This window comes from Pholis gunnellus (assembly GCF_910591455.1).
Source record: "Pholis gunnellus genome assembly, chromosome: 6".
In the NCBI taxonomy this organism is placed as follows: Eukaryota; Metazoa; Chordata; class Actinopteri; order Perciformes; family Pholidae; genus Pholis; species Pholis gunnellus.
This window is the reverse complement of record NC_136532.1, coordinates 5,265,061-5,277,508: the sequence shown is the minus strand read 5'-3', so window position 1 is coordinate 5,277,508 and position 12,448 is coordinate 5,265,061. Positions and strand designations below refer to the sequence as shown.

Genomic DNA, 12,448 nt, shown 5'->3' with positions numbered 1-12,448 from the left:
ACAAGATGCAAGTACAGCAACATTGACACAGGAACGTCATACCACTTGACATGTGTGGTGTACACAGGGTGCAGATGGTGGTACATCCTGTACACCTTGTCATATTGATATTGTCTGCCCAAATGCGTCATCGGTGTATTGACGTGTGTCCCTACAATGGTAAATCCAGTTTCTCACCAGCATCACAGCGACTTGGACCGACTGGACTAGAAATTAACAAAAGTTGTCATAAAGCCAGCATCAAAGGGAGGAGCATGAGAGTGTGGCGTGATACAGCAGCAGTGTCCAAAATAACTTCTCCTATTTTTACCCATGTATATTAATAGACATACTGTATGTTTTTTTGTTTTTATTCTCAAACAGAGCAGAAGGGTGATCTATAGAGGGCACTGGAGTTCAAGTGAAGAGATGATGCAACGCAGCGTCATGCGTTAAAACAAAAAGAAAGGAATGCATCCTGCTCGCTCGCTATCCTACAAAATATTCACTTCATGGATTTCAGTGATCTCTGGAGGGCGGTACTCATTGCTGGATCCCAGGATGGGGTGTGCACTCCGGTATTTGACATTGTACTGTTCCCGTCCTCGAGCACACACAGGACTTTAGATTCCAATGAACTTATCATTTAAATAACATTCAGTCCTGCCTCCCACTGGTAATATATACAGCAACATGTTGTTCTACAAGGGTTCATTTATGACAAAACAGCTTGATCACACCATCCTTTTATTCCAGTTCATTATTTTGACGTCAGAGTGACAACAAGTCTGTAGTTCTTCAGAAAGAAAAGAGCAGAACTCAATGACTTGCCAGAATTAGTCTGTTGGACTGAAACAGTAATATTTACTCCAACGTTAATGTTGCTTCTCGTGCGGGGTTATTGTTATTCTTTCCATCCGCACACGTCAGCCAGCCGCCCGGTCACAGAGCCAGTTTGATTCTGCTCTGTGCTGACCTGTCCGGATTTTTAGCCCCACGACGTCAAGACCCAACAATGAGACACTGTGAAATACTGTAATACACCTGCAGGCTGCTCTGTGGGGAGAGCAGAGAGAGTAAACATCTTTGTCTCACTCACCCCTGAAGTTATTCCCGAAAACTTCATGTGTAGGCCTATGTGCTGTGAAGTCAGAGCAAAGTTTAACTCTGTAATTCTTGGTTTGTGCTTAGTGCAGAATCTTCTAAAATCCTGTAAAACTGTTTGAAGCAACTGTACTTGTGTGTAACCCTGTCATCATGTTTCTCCCTGCTGTCCCCTTTTAATTAAATAATGACCAATGACCTGTATGTAGTTGAGTGAGACTACATGAAAGCATTCATTTTGATAAATTCAGCGTAGATCAAGGCTTGCAGGGATCGGTTATAATTATTTGTTAAACGTTATTTTAATGTCGAGAACAATCAAGGGGTTTTGCATAAAGGGTTTTTAAGGTTAACAGGTGGTGGAAATTGAACACATGATATGTAGGTCTGACTATTATTTATATAGCCTACTCAGAGTGTGACATGACATTCAGGTTGGCTATATTTGTCTTATAAAGACCTATGAGCTATGTTTTTAAAGCCAATCTTAAGTCAATATATATATATATATATATATATATATATATATATATATATATATATATATATTTATTCATTCATTTTATTTCAATACTGCTTCCCAGTCAGCCCTGTGTACAGATATTAAAGCAAATAGGCTAATAATGCCTCTTTTAGAGAAAGGGTTATCAATATATTTACAGAAATGGAGCGCCATCAGTTGGCAGTGAAACGCATCTAAGTACCTGCTCACAGTGATGGACAAGGAACTTTTGACTAATACAACTATTAATAGCGGATACTTCTTTAAAAACTTTGTTTCGAAGGGACTCCTGTCAAGGTCCCTGAGGAGTCACCTATAAGCCTCTTTTCCATAGACACGTCTCAGACACCCAGCAGCCAAGACGACCACAGCATCAAACCTGAGACAACAGCGCCACCGTGTGGACGTGGGAGCAGCGCACCGGACAGTGACACAGCAGGGAGGCGGAGGGGGCCAGACCGGATCCTTCATGAGGGAAGAGGGACAGCCAACCAACCCCGGCTTCTCTTCTCTTCACTCATATTATTCTGTATTGCAAGCCAGGGAGCCCGAAGAGGGGGCTGCGCTAGTGTCCGTAGGATGTCCCGTCATGAAGGTAAGAACAGACGTCGGCACGGTGGTGCGAGCGAGTCGGTGTTTGTGATTGAAAAGCGTTGACAGATCACCGCTAGCTAACGTGAGCTAGGCTAGAATGTCTTGTTTTGAAGCCCATCCTAGCTAACGTTCGCTAGTGGTAGCAGCAAGGTTGCAGTGTAATTTCGTGGGGGCGCATTATGGCGGACACAACAAAATGTGTGTCAAAACAAGCGGACCTTGCGGTTGACATTTATGTTTTAAGGAAATGTAACGTTACAACAGTCGGCGTTAGGGGACCAAAACAACGCTGACATATAAGCGGAAGAAGCTAGTTGCCGTTAGCTAAGTGTGCTAGCTAGCCTACAAGCTAGCTGGTGATGTAGGTTAACGTTAACGAGCTGGGGAGCAAGGGGGAGTGCCGAGGATAGGAAACGCATGAGAGCAGCGAATCCCAGGTGGTGGTGCTGGCGAAAGGGATTGTCTTTCGTTCATGTTAGCTTGTTCTAGCCTCCTTCCTACTCAAAGTTGGCCTTTTTAGATTCCAGTTTCGCAAGCTAACATTTAGCAAACCGACACTTAACCTCGTCCTTGTGGCCAACCTTGTTGGCTTGAAGTTCGTTGTTGGTGTCAAGTAAACGTGAGCCAACGTTGTCAACAACGCCAGATGGGTTGAGCTCACCATCCGGTAGAAAGTTGAGTTAGTTAGCTCGGTGAAGTCTACCACAGCTGTCTTGCTTGTGAGCTAACAGTTAAGCTAACGGTAGCTGGTTTATTCGTTAAATAGTTAACATGTAGCCAGCAGCGAAGGTTAGTCAGGCCCAAGCGGCCTTTAGTTTCCATGCCCGTGTTGTCAACTTTGCTGTCAGCAGTCATCAAGATATTACATGTCTGAGATGAAACGCGGTCATTGTCGTTACTGTCATTAAGGGTTTTGCAGCCGCTGCACTGAGCTTTAACTGCACGCTCGCAGTGAATGGAGACGTGAGGGAGTTCCGACAGCCTGGTGTCATACAATACACCGGGACTGCACGACTGTCTGTCCGAGTCAATCAAGAACGCAGAGGGTCCCGTTTACCCCACGTGACACGCAAAGTTACACCTTTTAGATAAAGTGTTGGAATGTGTTGGAAGGACTGTTTTATGAATGAGCTGGGTGTTGTAAGAGTATTTTTATTAAGAGGTGAATGGGACAGACATTAGTCAATTAGTCTGTTAGTCACTCCTGAGTAAGAGGATTGCCACAGTTGGTTCATACATGATGCCATGCAGTAAATACACACCGTGGGACGCTTTCACTGTTCAATTGTAGCTAGACTGTGTTTCTGCTCCATGGTTATCTTTTAGGTTGCCGATGCTGAAGATACTTCCTGTGAATACAGTTTTGAACGTAGCCTTCTTATTGTGTTACAATCAAACACCTCGCCCACGTCTTGTCACCACCATGACAATAAAAACAAGACTGTAACACTTATAGTAGAATGTGATGTAACCCAGTACACTACCACAGCACCACAATACGAGTTCTGCTTCTGTCACGGCCCGAAATTAACACTTAACATTACTGTATATGGAAGTAGTATTTATTGTAGATACTATCTTATTGGATCATATTATATTTAGCAGGTGTTCATGTTCTGTCTACCACATTCATGCTGCCCTTTTTCTGAAGCTTGTATTCATTGTCAACCATTCATAAGAAATACATTTCCTGCTTAAGTTTTGATCCGACTTGGTTCAGGAAATCCCAGTTAAAACCTCTAATGTAAGGCCTAATAAGAACAGAGAATACATAGTAAATAGTTTATATGATCTACATGTGTTAGACAAAGTAAAATCCATCATCTAACCTCTCTTTTCTCTTGTCTTATCCCCCCCCCCCCCCCCTCAGGCGTGAGCTGCGATGCATGTTTAAAAGGCAACTTCAGAGGACGGCGATACAAATGTTTAATCTGCTACGACTACGACCTGTGCGCATCGTGCTACGAGAGCGGTGCGACCACAACCAGACACACCACAGAGCATCCCATGCAGTGTATATTAACCCGAGTTGACTTTGGTGAGTGGAGTTGATGTTCACATACGCTACCTATGCAGGCTGTGAAAGTGTGAATTTTAGCCTCATGAGCTGTCTGTCATTCAGTATTATTATTGTTGTGATTCTTGCCGTTTGGTAGCACTTTACTGCGATAGACAGATGTTGATAGTGCACTGGCAATCGGGCAAGAAAATACAGATGTTGAACACAACGTATTCACCTTGTGTCGCATCTCTACAGTTCAAAGATGAACCCTGAATCAGACGCACCGTGTCTATAAACTGATTCTCAAAGTGGTTCATCAGCTCAATGTCGGAGTGCTTCTGAGTCAGACGTTATCGTAAGCCGAGTATCAACAACGAGCTATCAAAAATAAGTGTGTGCGTGTGTGTGTGTGTGATGGTTTATAGACCAGTTGCAAGACTGCCGTGGCAGAGTATGCAAAAAATAAAGGGAAGGAATAGCTTAAGCCAGGGATTTCAAAGTTTGTACAGTGACTCACAAATACAAATTTCTTGGCGTGTAATCACTGGGATGAGCTTCTGATACAGGCAGTTTTTTTAAACCACCCTTCAGCGGCTTTATTAATAAGTTGAACTGTTACAGTGCACGTTATCTTTTGCTGCCGCTGGCTTTCGTTTTGAGCTGAGCAGGCTGCTCCAGAATGGATGTGACCCAAACAGCTTGAGGAGTTATTGGGCCGCTGATCTGGTCCATCTCTACGTGTATAAAAGCGATTGTTGTGGCAGCAACGGGGATAGAGACAGTCCAATCCAGACGTGAGGTACATTTAGTTAACCATTAATAATTGGTGAACTTGATCGTACACTAGATGTGATATCATTGAATGGACCGTTTCTTTTGCTGTTGGACGACTTCCACTGTTGGTTCATACATTGGCGCCGTGAATTCTGTTGATGTTCAGCGTTTCACACGTTGGAAATTCTGTTATACAATCTGTTGAGGAAAGAAATACAATATACTGTTGTTGAAAACACAGCAGAAGGTGCAAGCTCCTAAAGAGTTTGTGGTTGGTTCAGTTGTTCACCAATGGTTGATCTCGATAACGGTTTAATGATATAAAAATCATTTTTGTTGGTGTTTTGATGGGGAAACTTAAAAAAACAAAAGCCATCATGTTAGTCACACGTTTTAAATGGACAGTTGTATTATTAGCTATAATTAGGCGAAGCTGCTTTCTTTACAGCTGCACTACTCAGTGTTTTCATATTGACTGCATGTAATGTGGAAGGGTTACCTCGAATTGATGAAACCACAGAGACTTATTACCAAGCCCACTACCAAGCCCGTTAACGTTACACTTGTGGTATCAGCCTCAACGCTGTTTGCAGCAGATAGACCCTCAGTAACTGATCTGCCCGACTCCAAATGGCAGTCAGACACGGTTAGCGGCTAGCTGGTGAACAACATGGAGCGTTCATCGACAAAAGAACCAGATATTTCCCTCAGAACTTGGTGGAGATCATAAAAAGGAGCTAGCAGGGAAGTGAAAATGGTCTTTCATCTACCGAGTGGACACGAACCGTTCTTCAGATGAATGCTGGTGGTGCTCTGTGTATTGGATGTGTGAATAGGCAGCTGTTTACTCACGCATTCACCATAACGACTTTATCAGGCGAGTATGTCAGGGTTGTGTTAACAGCGCCGTCAAACTGCCTCCAGGTTGATTGTATGCGAGTAGGCTGAGAAATGTTCTATTAACCGTTGTGGCCGGGCTGAAATGGTTCGGTTAACTAGCAGGTTCCTGTCCTCGTCTTATTGAACCCACTTATTCATCCATCTTGTCCAAATCGGCTTTAACGGGACTTTGTGTGTGTTTACGTCCCGGTTAAAATACGGCTTCTTAATCTGAAACTTTCTGTTACTGTCAAACGTCCTCCATCTGTGCTCCTCTGTGGGAGAAATGGCGCAATCACAGCACCTGAAACAGACCTTTCAGCTAAATCACTGACACTGAATGACCGCCCCCCCCCCCCCCCCCCCCCCCCGTCCCCAGACCTGTACTACGGTGGAGAAGCGTTCTCAGTGGAGCAGCCCCAGGCCTTCACGTGTCCCTACTGTGGCAGGATGGGCTACACAGAGATTTCCCTGCAGGAGCACGTGGCTGCAGAGCACACAGAGACCTCCACAGAAGTGGTAAGTTGGTGCTGTCGCTTCATGACCTCAAATATTGATTTAGGTTGTCAAGTTATGGAAGCCTTTCAGGTATGAAAGTTAATGATTTTCCTTTTGGATTAAAAAAAAAAAAAAAAAAAGGATGTTTGGCAAATACTTCACCTGCTGGTTTTGACTAAGTCAATACCGGAAGTTAGCTCGGCAACTTTTGATTTTAAACCTTTCAAATACAATAACGTAACACAATCGTGTGATGCTTTCCTCAGTGTCGCTGCTACAACAGAAGCACCAGCAAATGAATTCACCAACATGTCAAACATTTCAAAAAGATCCTGATATTGCATCTTCTCATAATTAGATATTGCATTGGTACAGTATTTATTTGCTGATCTCAGTGTTTGTTGAAGAGGACCCAGCACCAGCTGGCGATTGTTGAATGTGCGGTGAAGTGTGCCGATATTAACGTGTGCTCTCTCTCTCTTCTAGATCTGCCCCATATGTGCAGCGCTGCCAGGCGGCGACCCCAATCACGTGACCGATGACTTCGCTGCTCATCTCACACTTGAACACAGAGCACCCAGAGACTTGATATCCTTTTTTTTTTAAACAGACATGAACGTAACCGGGCTGCTGTATCGATTAGCCACAGATTAGCGCACAAGGGAGGCGTCTGTTCACTGGAACTGACATTTGATTTCATGGCTGCTGTTGTCGTTTAAACTATACTATTTGTCATGCCGTTGTGACCGGGTTGGTTCGATGCGAAGAGGATAAATGTCAAAGTTTAGGCCAAGTGCTCTCGTCTTCATGTTTTCCTTCAAACTCGCCATGATAGGTAGTGTTACGTTACGATGGTTTGTGAGGCAGTACTGATCCAATCTGGATCCATGTTTACCGTGGTACTGGCCTGATTTAAGTGGATTGGATATCTGGAATCAGCCAAGAAAATTGCAATTGGTGCAATGTTTTTTTTTTTATCACCTGTTCTACTTGCACAACGGTGAGGTGACTGCAAAAGGCAGTGACGGTTGTGCAAGTTGTAATGTGGTCTTGTGTTGTTGAATTACTATGGCACAGTGGCGGGCCGTGTGTTTTATACCTGGACCTTCAGTGCTGTCCTACTACAGTTGAACCACCTCCTAAAAACCTCATTATGACGCCACAGCTACGGTTATTATTTGTTTCTAGGGGCGTAACAATCCACGTATTCCTATTAAACCGTTCGGTACGAGGCTCAAAAGGCGGAAGCTTAAATTGTAGGAAATATAATGTTCTTTCGTTGGAGCCACTGCGCTCAACCTGGCAACCCACCCAATGTAACAGACAACGTGCACCACGGAAGAACAACATTGTACTCTGGTGACGCTTGTGTGTTCTGGGAGACACACTATGCTAAACTAGCTTAGCAGGAAAACAACAACAGCAGCACACACGCTGAAAACTCTCCCCGCAGCGTTTAGGCAGCTGTTCCCTACTGATTCAAACAACAGGGCTAAAGCCACACAATCCTCACTTCTCCAGACCATAATTCCTGCTTTGTAAACTACACTAAAGAGCACGAGCCATTCAAATATTATTCACATCAGAGGGAACAATATTAACCATATCATAAAAACGACACAATAGACAAATGAACACAGCAGTAACACTACTGCAGATGTAAAACAAAGCAGTTCACTTAAAGACAAAGTCCATCCTCCTTTGTTTGTTAACAAAGAGTTTTTTACCGCGGTTGGACAGAACATCGGTGCGGGTCAGTTCCAGCCAGAGGTCCTCCTGCGAACGTGTTCGTTGAGTTGTGGAGCCACTCGGGTCTCTCCAAAAGTTTTCAAAAGCACCGTAGCTTGTAAGTGTCCTGCCGTGTTATGCTGTTGTGTTGCTGCCTTGGTCGCAAATATAACTCATTCCCAGCCATAAAATGTGCAAGCAGAGAAGGCTTAGCTGGCCCTGACGGCCCACTACTGATATGGCATCTTATTGTAGCTTTGAGGCTCTGCTGTAGTGTTTTAGCCAATCATGTCATATTTCAGAAATGTGTACACATCCCCTTCAGTCCTTTTTTGAAATTAAAAAGATGTCTGAGTTTGCTTACACTGTACCAGTAGTTGATGGTATTCATCAAAATGCACGTCGGGTTGAAATGGCAGCATCTGTGTTTGTTTGCCTGACGGGAACCAGCTGAAACGCTCCATGTGAGAGGCTGCTGCTGCTGCTGCGGTCTATTTATGGAGCGCTTTGAATGAGTTCTGTTGAGGAAACCAAAGATGAAGCTGAGCTTCACAAAATAGGGCCACAGATAGACACAGAACTAATCTTCGACTTATCATTTTAAGTCACTTTACATGCACAATGCCTAGTATTTGCTGATTCCAGCTTCTTAAATGTGAGAATATTTTTAATAAATGTCTTGGTTTTGGTCAGATCATCAGCTCGGGCTCTGGGAGCTAACGATGGGGCATTTTCACAACATTTTTGTAGATTTAAAAGTGTGATTAAAAAAAAAAAAACGGTGTGTTCCTTAACGAGCAACTTCACGACGAGTCCAGTGGGGTGCGGCACGTGAGGAGGATGTTTCACCCCGGGCGTGGGCTGGGGGGTCCACGCGCCCGCAGGTCCAACATGCACTTCACCAGCAGCACCACAGGGGGGCTCTCCACCAGCCAGAGCTCCTCACAGAGCTCCAACTACAGCAGAGAGGCCATGGACCCCATAGCAGGTCCGTCACACACACACACACACACACACACACACACACACACACACACACACACACACACACACACACACACACACACACACACACACACACACACACACACACACACACACACAGGTGGAGAAGTCGTAGTGACTCAGTACACCCATATCGTACAGCCTCCTGCTGAGGAACCTGATGCAGGTCAGACGGTACAGTCAGTATTCTCTCTGCTACAACAGCAGGAGGTCCGACACGCGCAACACGAGCGCTCAGTACTAAATCAATAAGTCCTAATATGAAAAGCTTCTCACACATACAGATGCAGTCCCTGCAGCAGGCCTAGTCGTGAAGCCAGTCTGGATAATACAGTAACGTGTGGGCTGAGTTGTTGCCGTGGCAATACCTTGTTTATCCCCTATTTGAATTCTGGTTCAATGCTTGGCATTCGCCGTGTCAGCTCCAGCTGTGCCGTAATGAGGGTCCCCGTTCAGTCCTCCTCCCTAATGAGCCCACTACACCTGCTGGGCCGCCGACCCAGACCGGTCGGTTTTCGGCCTAATAGTCTCACCGCCGAGGGCCTTACGGTGCTGAACATGTCGGGTCTTTTGAGTCGTGCTGCTGCACCGTCTGACTGTGGATCAGAGGCTACACAGCGGGCTGGTCTCTGACTGTGTACCTCACAGATGTTAGTTTTTAGAGATAAACAATTTGACCAATCTTACATATTTACTTCTTACAGTAAATTGACAAACGCTAATTCTTAAAAACGTTGTATTATTTGTAAGTACAGGACTGAAGTGAGTTTGTTGTAATCTTCGTTTCTGACACTAAGCCCTCGTCTTCGTTCCCCCAGAGCTTCTGTCCCAGTTGTCGGGGGTGCGGCGTTCGGCGGGCGGACAGCTCAGCTCGGGCCCGTCGGCCTCCCAGCTCCAACAGCTTCAGATGCAGCTCCAGCTGGAGCGCCAGCAGGCCCAGGCGGCGCGGCAGCAGCTGGAGACGGCCCGGAACGCCACCCGGGGCGGCGGCCGAGCCAACGCAATCCTCAACTCCAATTCAGCCGGCCCCAACTCCAACTCCAGCGCCAACCACAACACCAACCCCAGTCCCAACCCGGGTCCGTCTGAATCCAACACGCAGCAAAGTGCACATAGCTCCCAGTTTCTACTCAGCAGGTAGGGACTCCTCTTTCCGCATCTACTCTAAATGTCTTTACTTGAATGTCCCTCGGATGATTGACCTTCACTCTGCAGAGCACTTCTATGTCACACACCCCTCTCTGCTTCGTCTCAACGCTGTTCAATCTCTCCCCCCTCAGGCTGAGCGAACCGCGGCTGTCGGAGGCGGAGCGGCAGGCGTGCGAGGCCCAGTGGGCCGACAGGAGCCTGTTCGTGACGGAGCTGCTGCTGTCCACGCTGCTGCCCGACGAGGACGCCTCGGCCTCCTCGTCGGAGGACGAGGACGACTGTCACGGCCCGTTGCGGAACTTCGCCGACTTCGAGGCCATGGGCTGCGTCGAGGTCATGACCTTGGATGTGGCGCTGGAGAACCTCAACCTCAAGGAGCTGACCCCGGCCACCAGGACGACGAAAACCATGACTAAAGCGGCGCCTGCGAAGAAAGAGCCCCCCGCGCCGCCCCTTTGATGTCATGGCCCCTCCCTCCCCTCAAACCACCATTGATCGTGGCCGACTTGCTGAGTCGGCCCAACTGCCAATGGGATGACAAAAAAGACTGCAGTTCTTTTTGGCTTTGTTTTATTATTATTATTATTATTTTCTTTTCTCAGTGATTGTCATTTCAGCTCTGTTGCGCCCCACTCGACCCCCCCCCCCCATGTCTATTACGTTGTGTACGTTGAATAAAAGTAGTGAGACGAGAGAATGTGAAAGCAAGCGTGGTGGGTGTGTGAGAGAAAGGAGGGAAAAAAAACTATATAAATATATTATAGAAAAAAAAATCTATATGAAAGTTGATAATCAATTCCACATAACCCGCGTTTCCTCTAGCAGAGCGTAGTTAGCCGTTTTTAAAGAGACGAACACGTTACACACACACACACACACACACACCCAGGGAGAGGAGGCAGACAGGAAGCTCTCCGGTAAAACCCGCTGCTGTGTATTTATAGTCGTTCATTAAAGAAGTGCTTGGATGCTTTACCACAACTTAAGCATGAGCTTAAATCACCACGTGCCCATTTTTAACTGCACAGTCACTCGGAGGGGGGAGGTCTTTCTCTTTTTGTTGTTCGGACGCCTGAGTAACTGTAAATGAACGGTGCTGAGTGCCATACCGCTGGCAATGCTGCACCACACACACACACACACACACACACACAGACTGATGGCCGCGTTTGGTTACATTCATGTCCAGTCTCAACCCCCCCCTCCCCCTTGTGTGACATCACCTGTTTTGGGTCATGTGACCTTGCTTTATATCGACTGTGGGCACTTTGGTTTTGAAATGCATATCCGTGTCTATCATTGTACACTACAGATGCTCTACATGAAGGCGTTTTGCGCAACTCTGTAACAAACGGAGACGCAGCAGTGACCGCTTTCAGGCCTTTTTCTAACGTGGAAGAAACACAACCTGGTCTTCACAGCTGTTCTTTTTTTTTGTTTTCCCCCTCTCCCCCTCCCTCTCTCTCTCTTTAAAGGAAGACCAGACACTACCTTCTCAAGCTTCCCGTGATCTGAAATTAATCTTCTCTCCATTACTCATGAATGCAAAGATGACTCTTCATGTGACTTGAAGGAGAGACTCCTGTATTGCTCTTTCCATTAATTTCGCTCAGTCAAAAAAAAAAAAAAGAGAAAACCGATGTTTGTATGCCTCCACTGCTACCTGAAGAAATGCAAAATGTATGTTTTTTGGCTCGGCGAACGGGCCAAACCACAGGGTAACCCTTTCAGTCTGGAGGACAATAAAATGTTTTGGATGGAAATGAACTAACCCAATCCTGCTCTCTGGTTTGTTTTTTGTACTTTTAGTTTTTTTTTTTTCTCAGTTGCTAAGTTTTTTGGTGAGCATGTACAGCATATTGTAAAAAATAAACACCTATCTTACAGGTCACGTTCTATCTCAATCAGTCTTGTATGCTCTTGATGCATGTTTGTCGTTCACATCAGATTAAGTGAGACTTGTTGTTTTTTATCTTTGGGTAAACACATCAGGTCTTTAACACAATGAGAAAAGAAGTGCGGAGCGTGATTCTTCCATTTTAAAAGAGTCAAACGTCTCTCGTAGAGAACATGAACTACGACCACATTGGTCTCATGTGTTCCTCCACAGACCGGGTTCAGACCGGGTTAGTCCAGTTGGATTTGAAGCCGTTGGTGAAACGCTCCACTCGTACTTCTACAGGTGGAGATCAGGACGCTGCTAGAACGTGCTTATACATCGAGGACATAAATAT

At 45.7% G+C, this 12,448-nt stretch overlaps 1 protein-coding gene across 1 annotated transcript; it reads left to right on the top strand.

The window, feature by feature from the left end:
• Window positions 1–2,048: 2,048 nt before the first annotated feature.
• LOC306696770 (E3 ubiquitin-protein ligase KCMF1-like) lies at window positions 2,049–12,105 on the top strand. The gene is made up of 7 exons (XM_079160468.1): window positions 2,049–2,180; window positions 4,050–4,217; window positions 6,214–6,353; window positions 6,819–6,920; window positions 8,868–9,048; window positions 9,884–10,202; window positions 10,346–12,105. Exons 1-7 carry the CDS (start codon window positions 2,165–2,167, stop codon window positions 10,671–10,673), a joined length of 1,254 nt encoding a protein of 417 aa, XP_079016594.1. The 5' UTR covers window positions 2,049–2,164; the 3' UTR covers window positions 10,674–12,105.
• The last annotated feature ends 343 nt before the right edge of the window (window positions 12,106–12,448 follow it).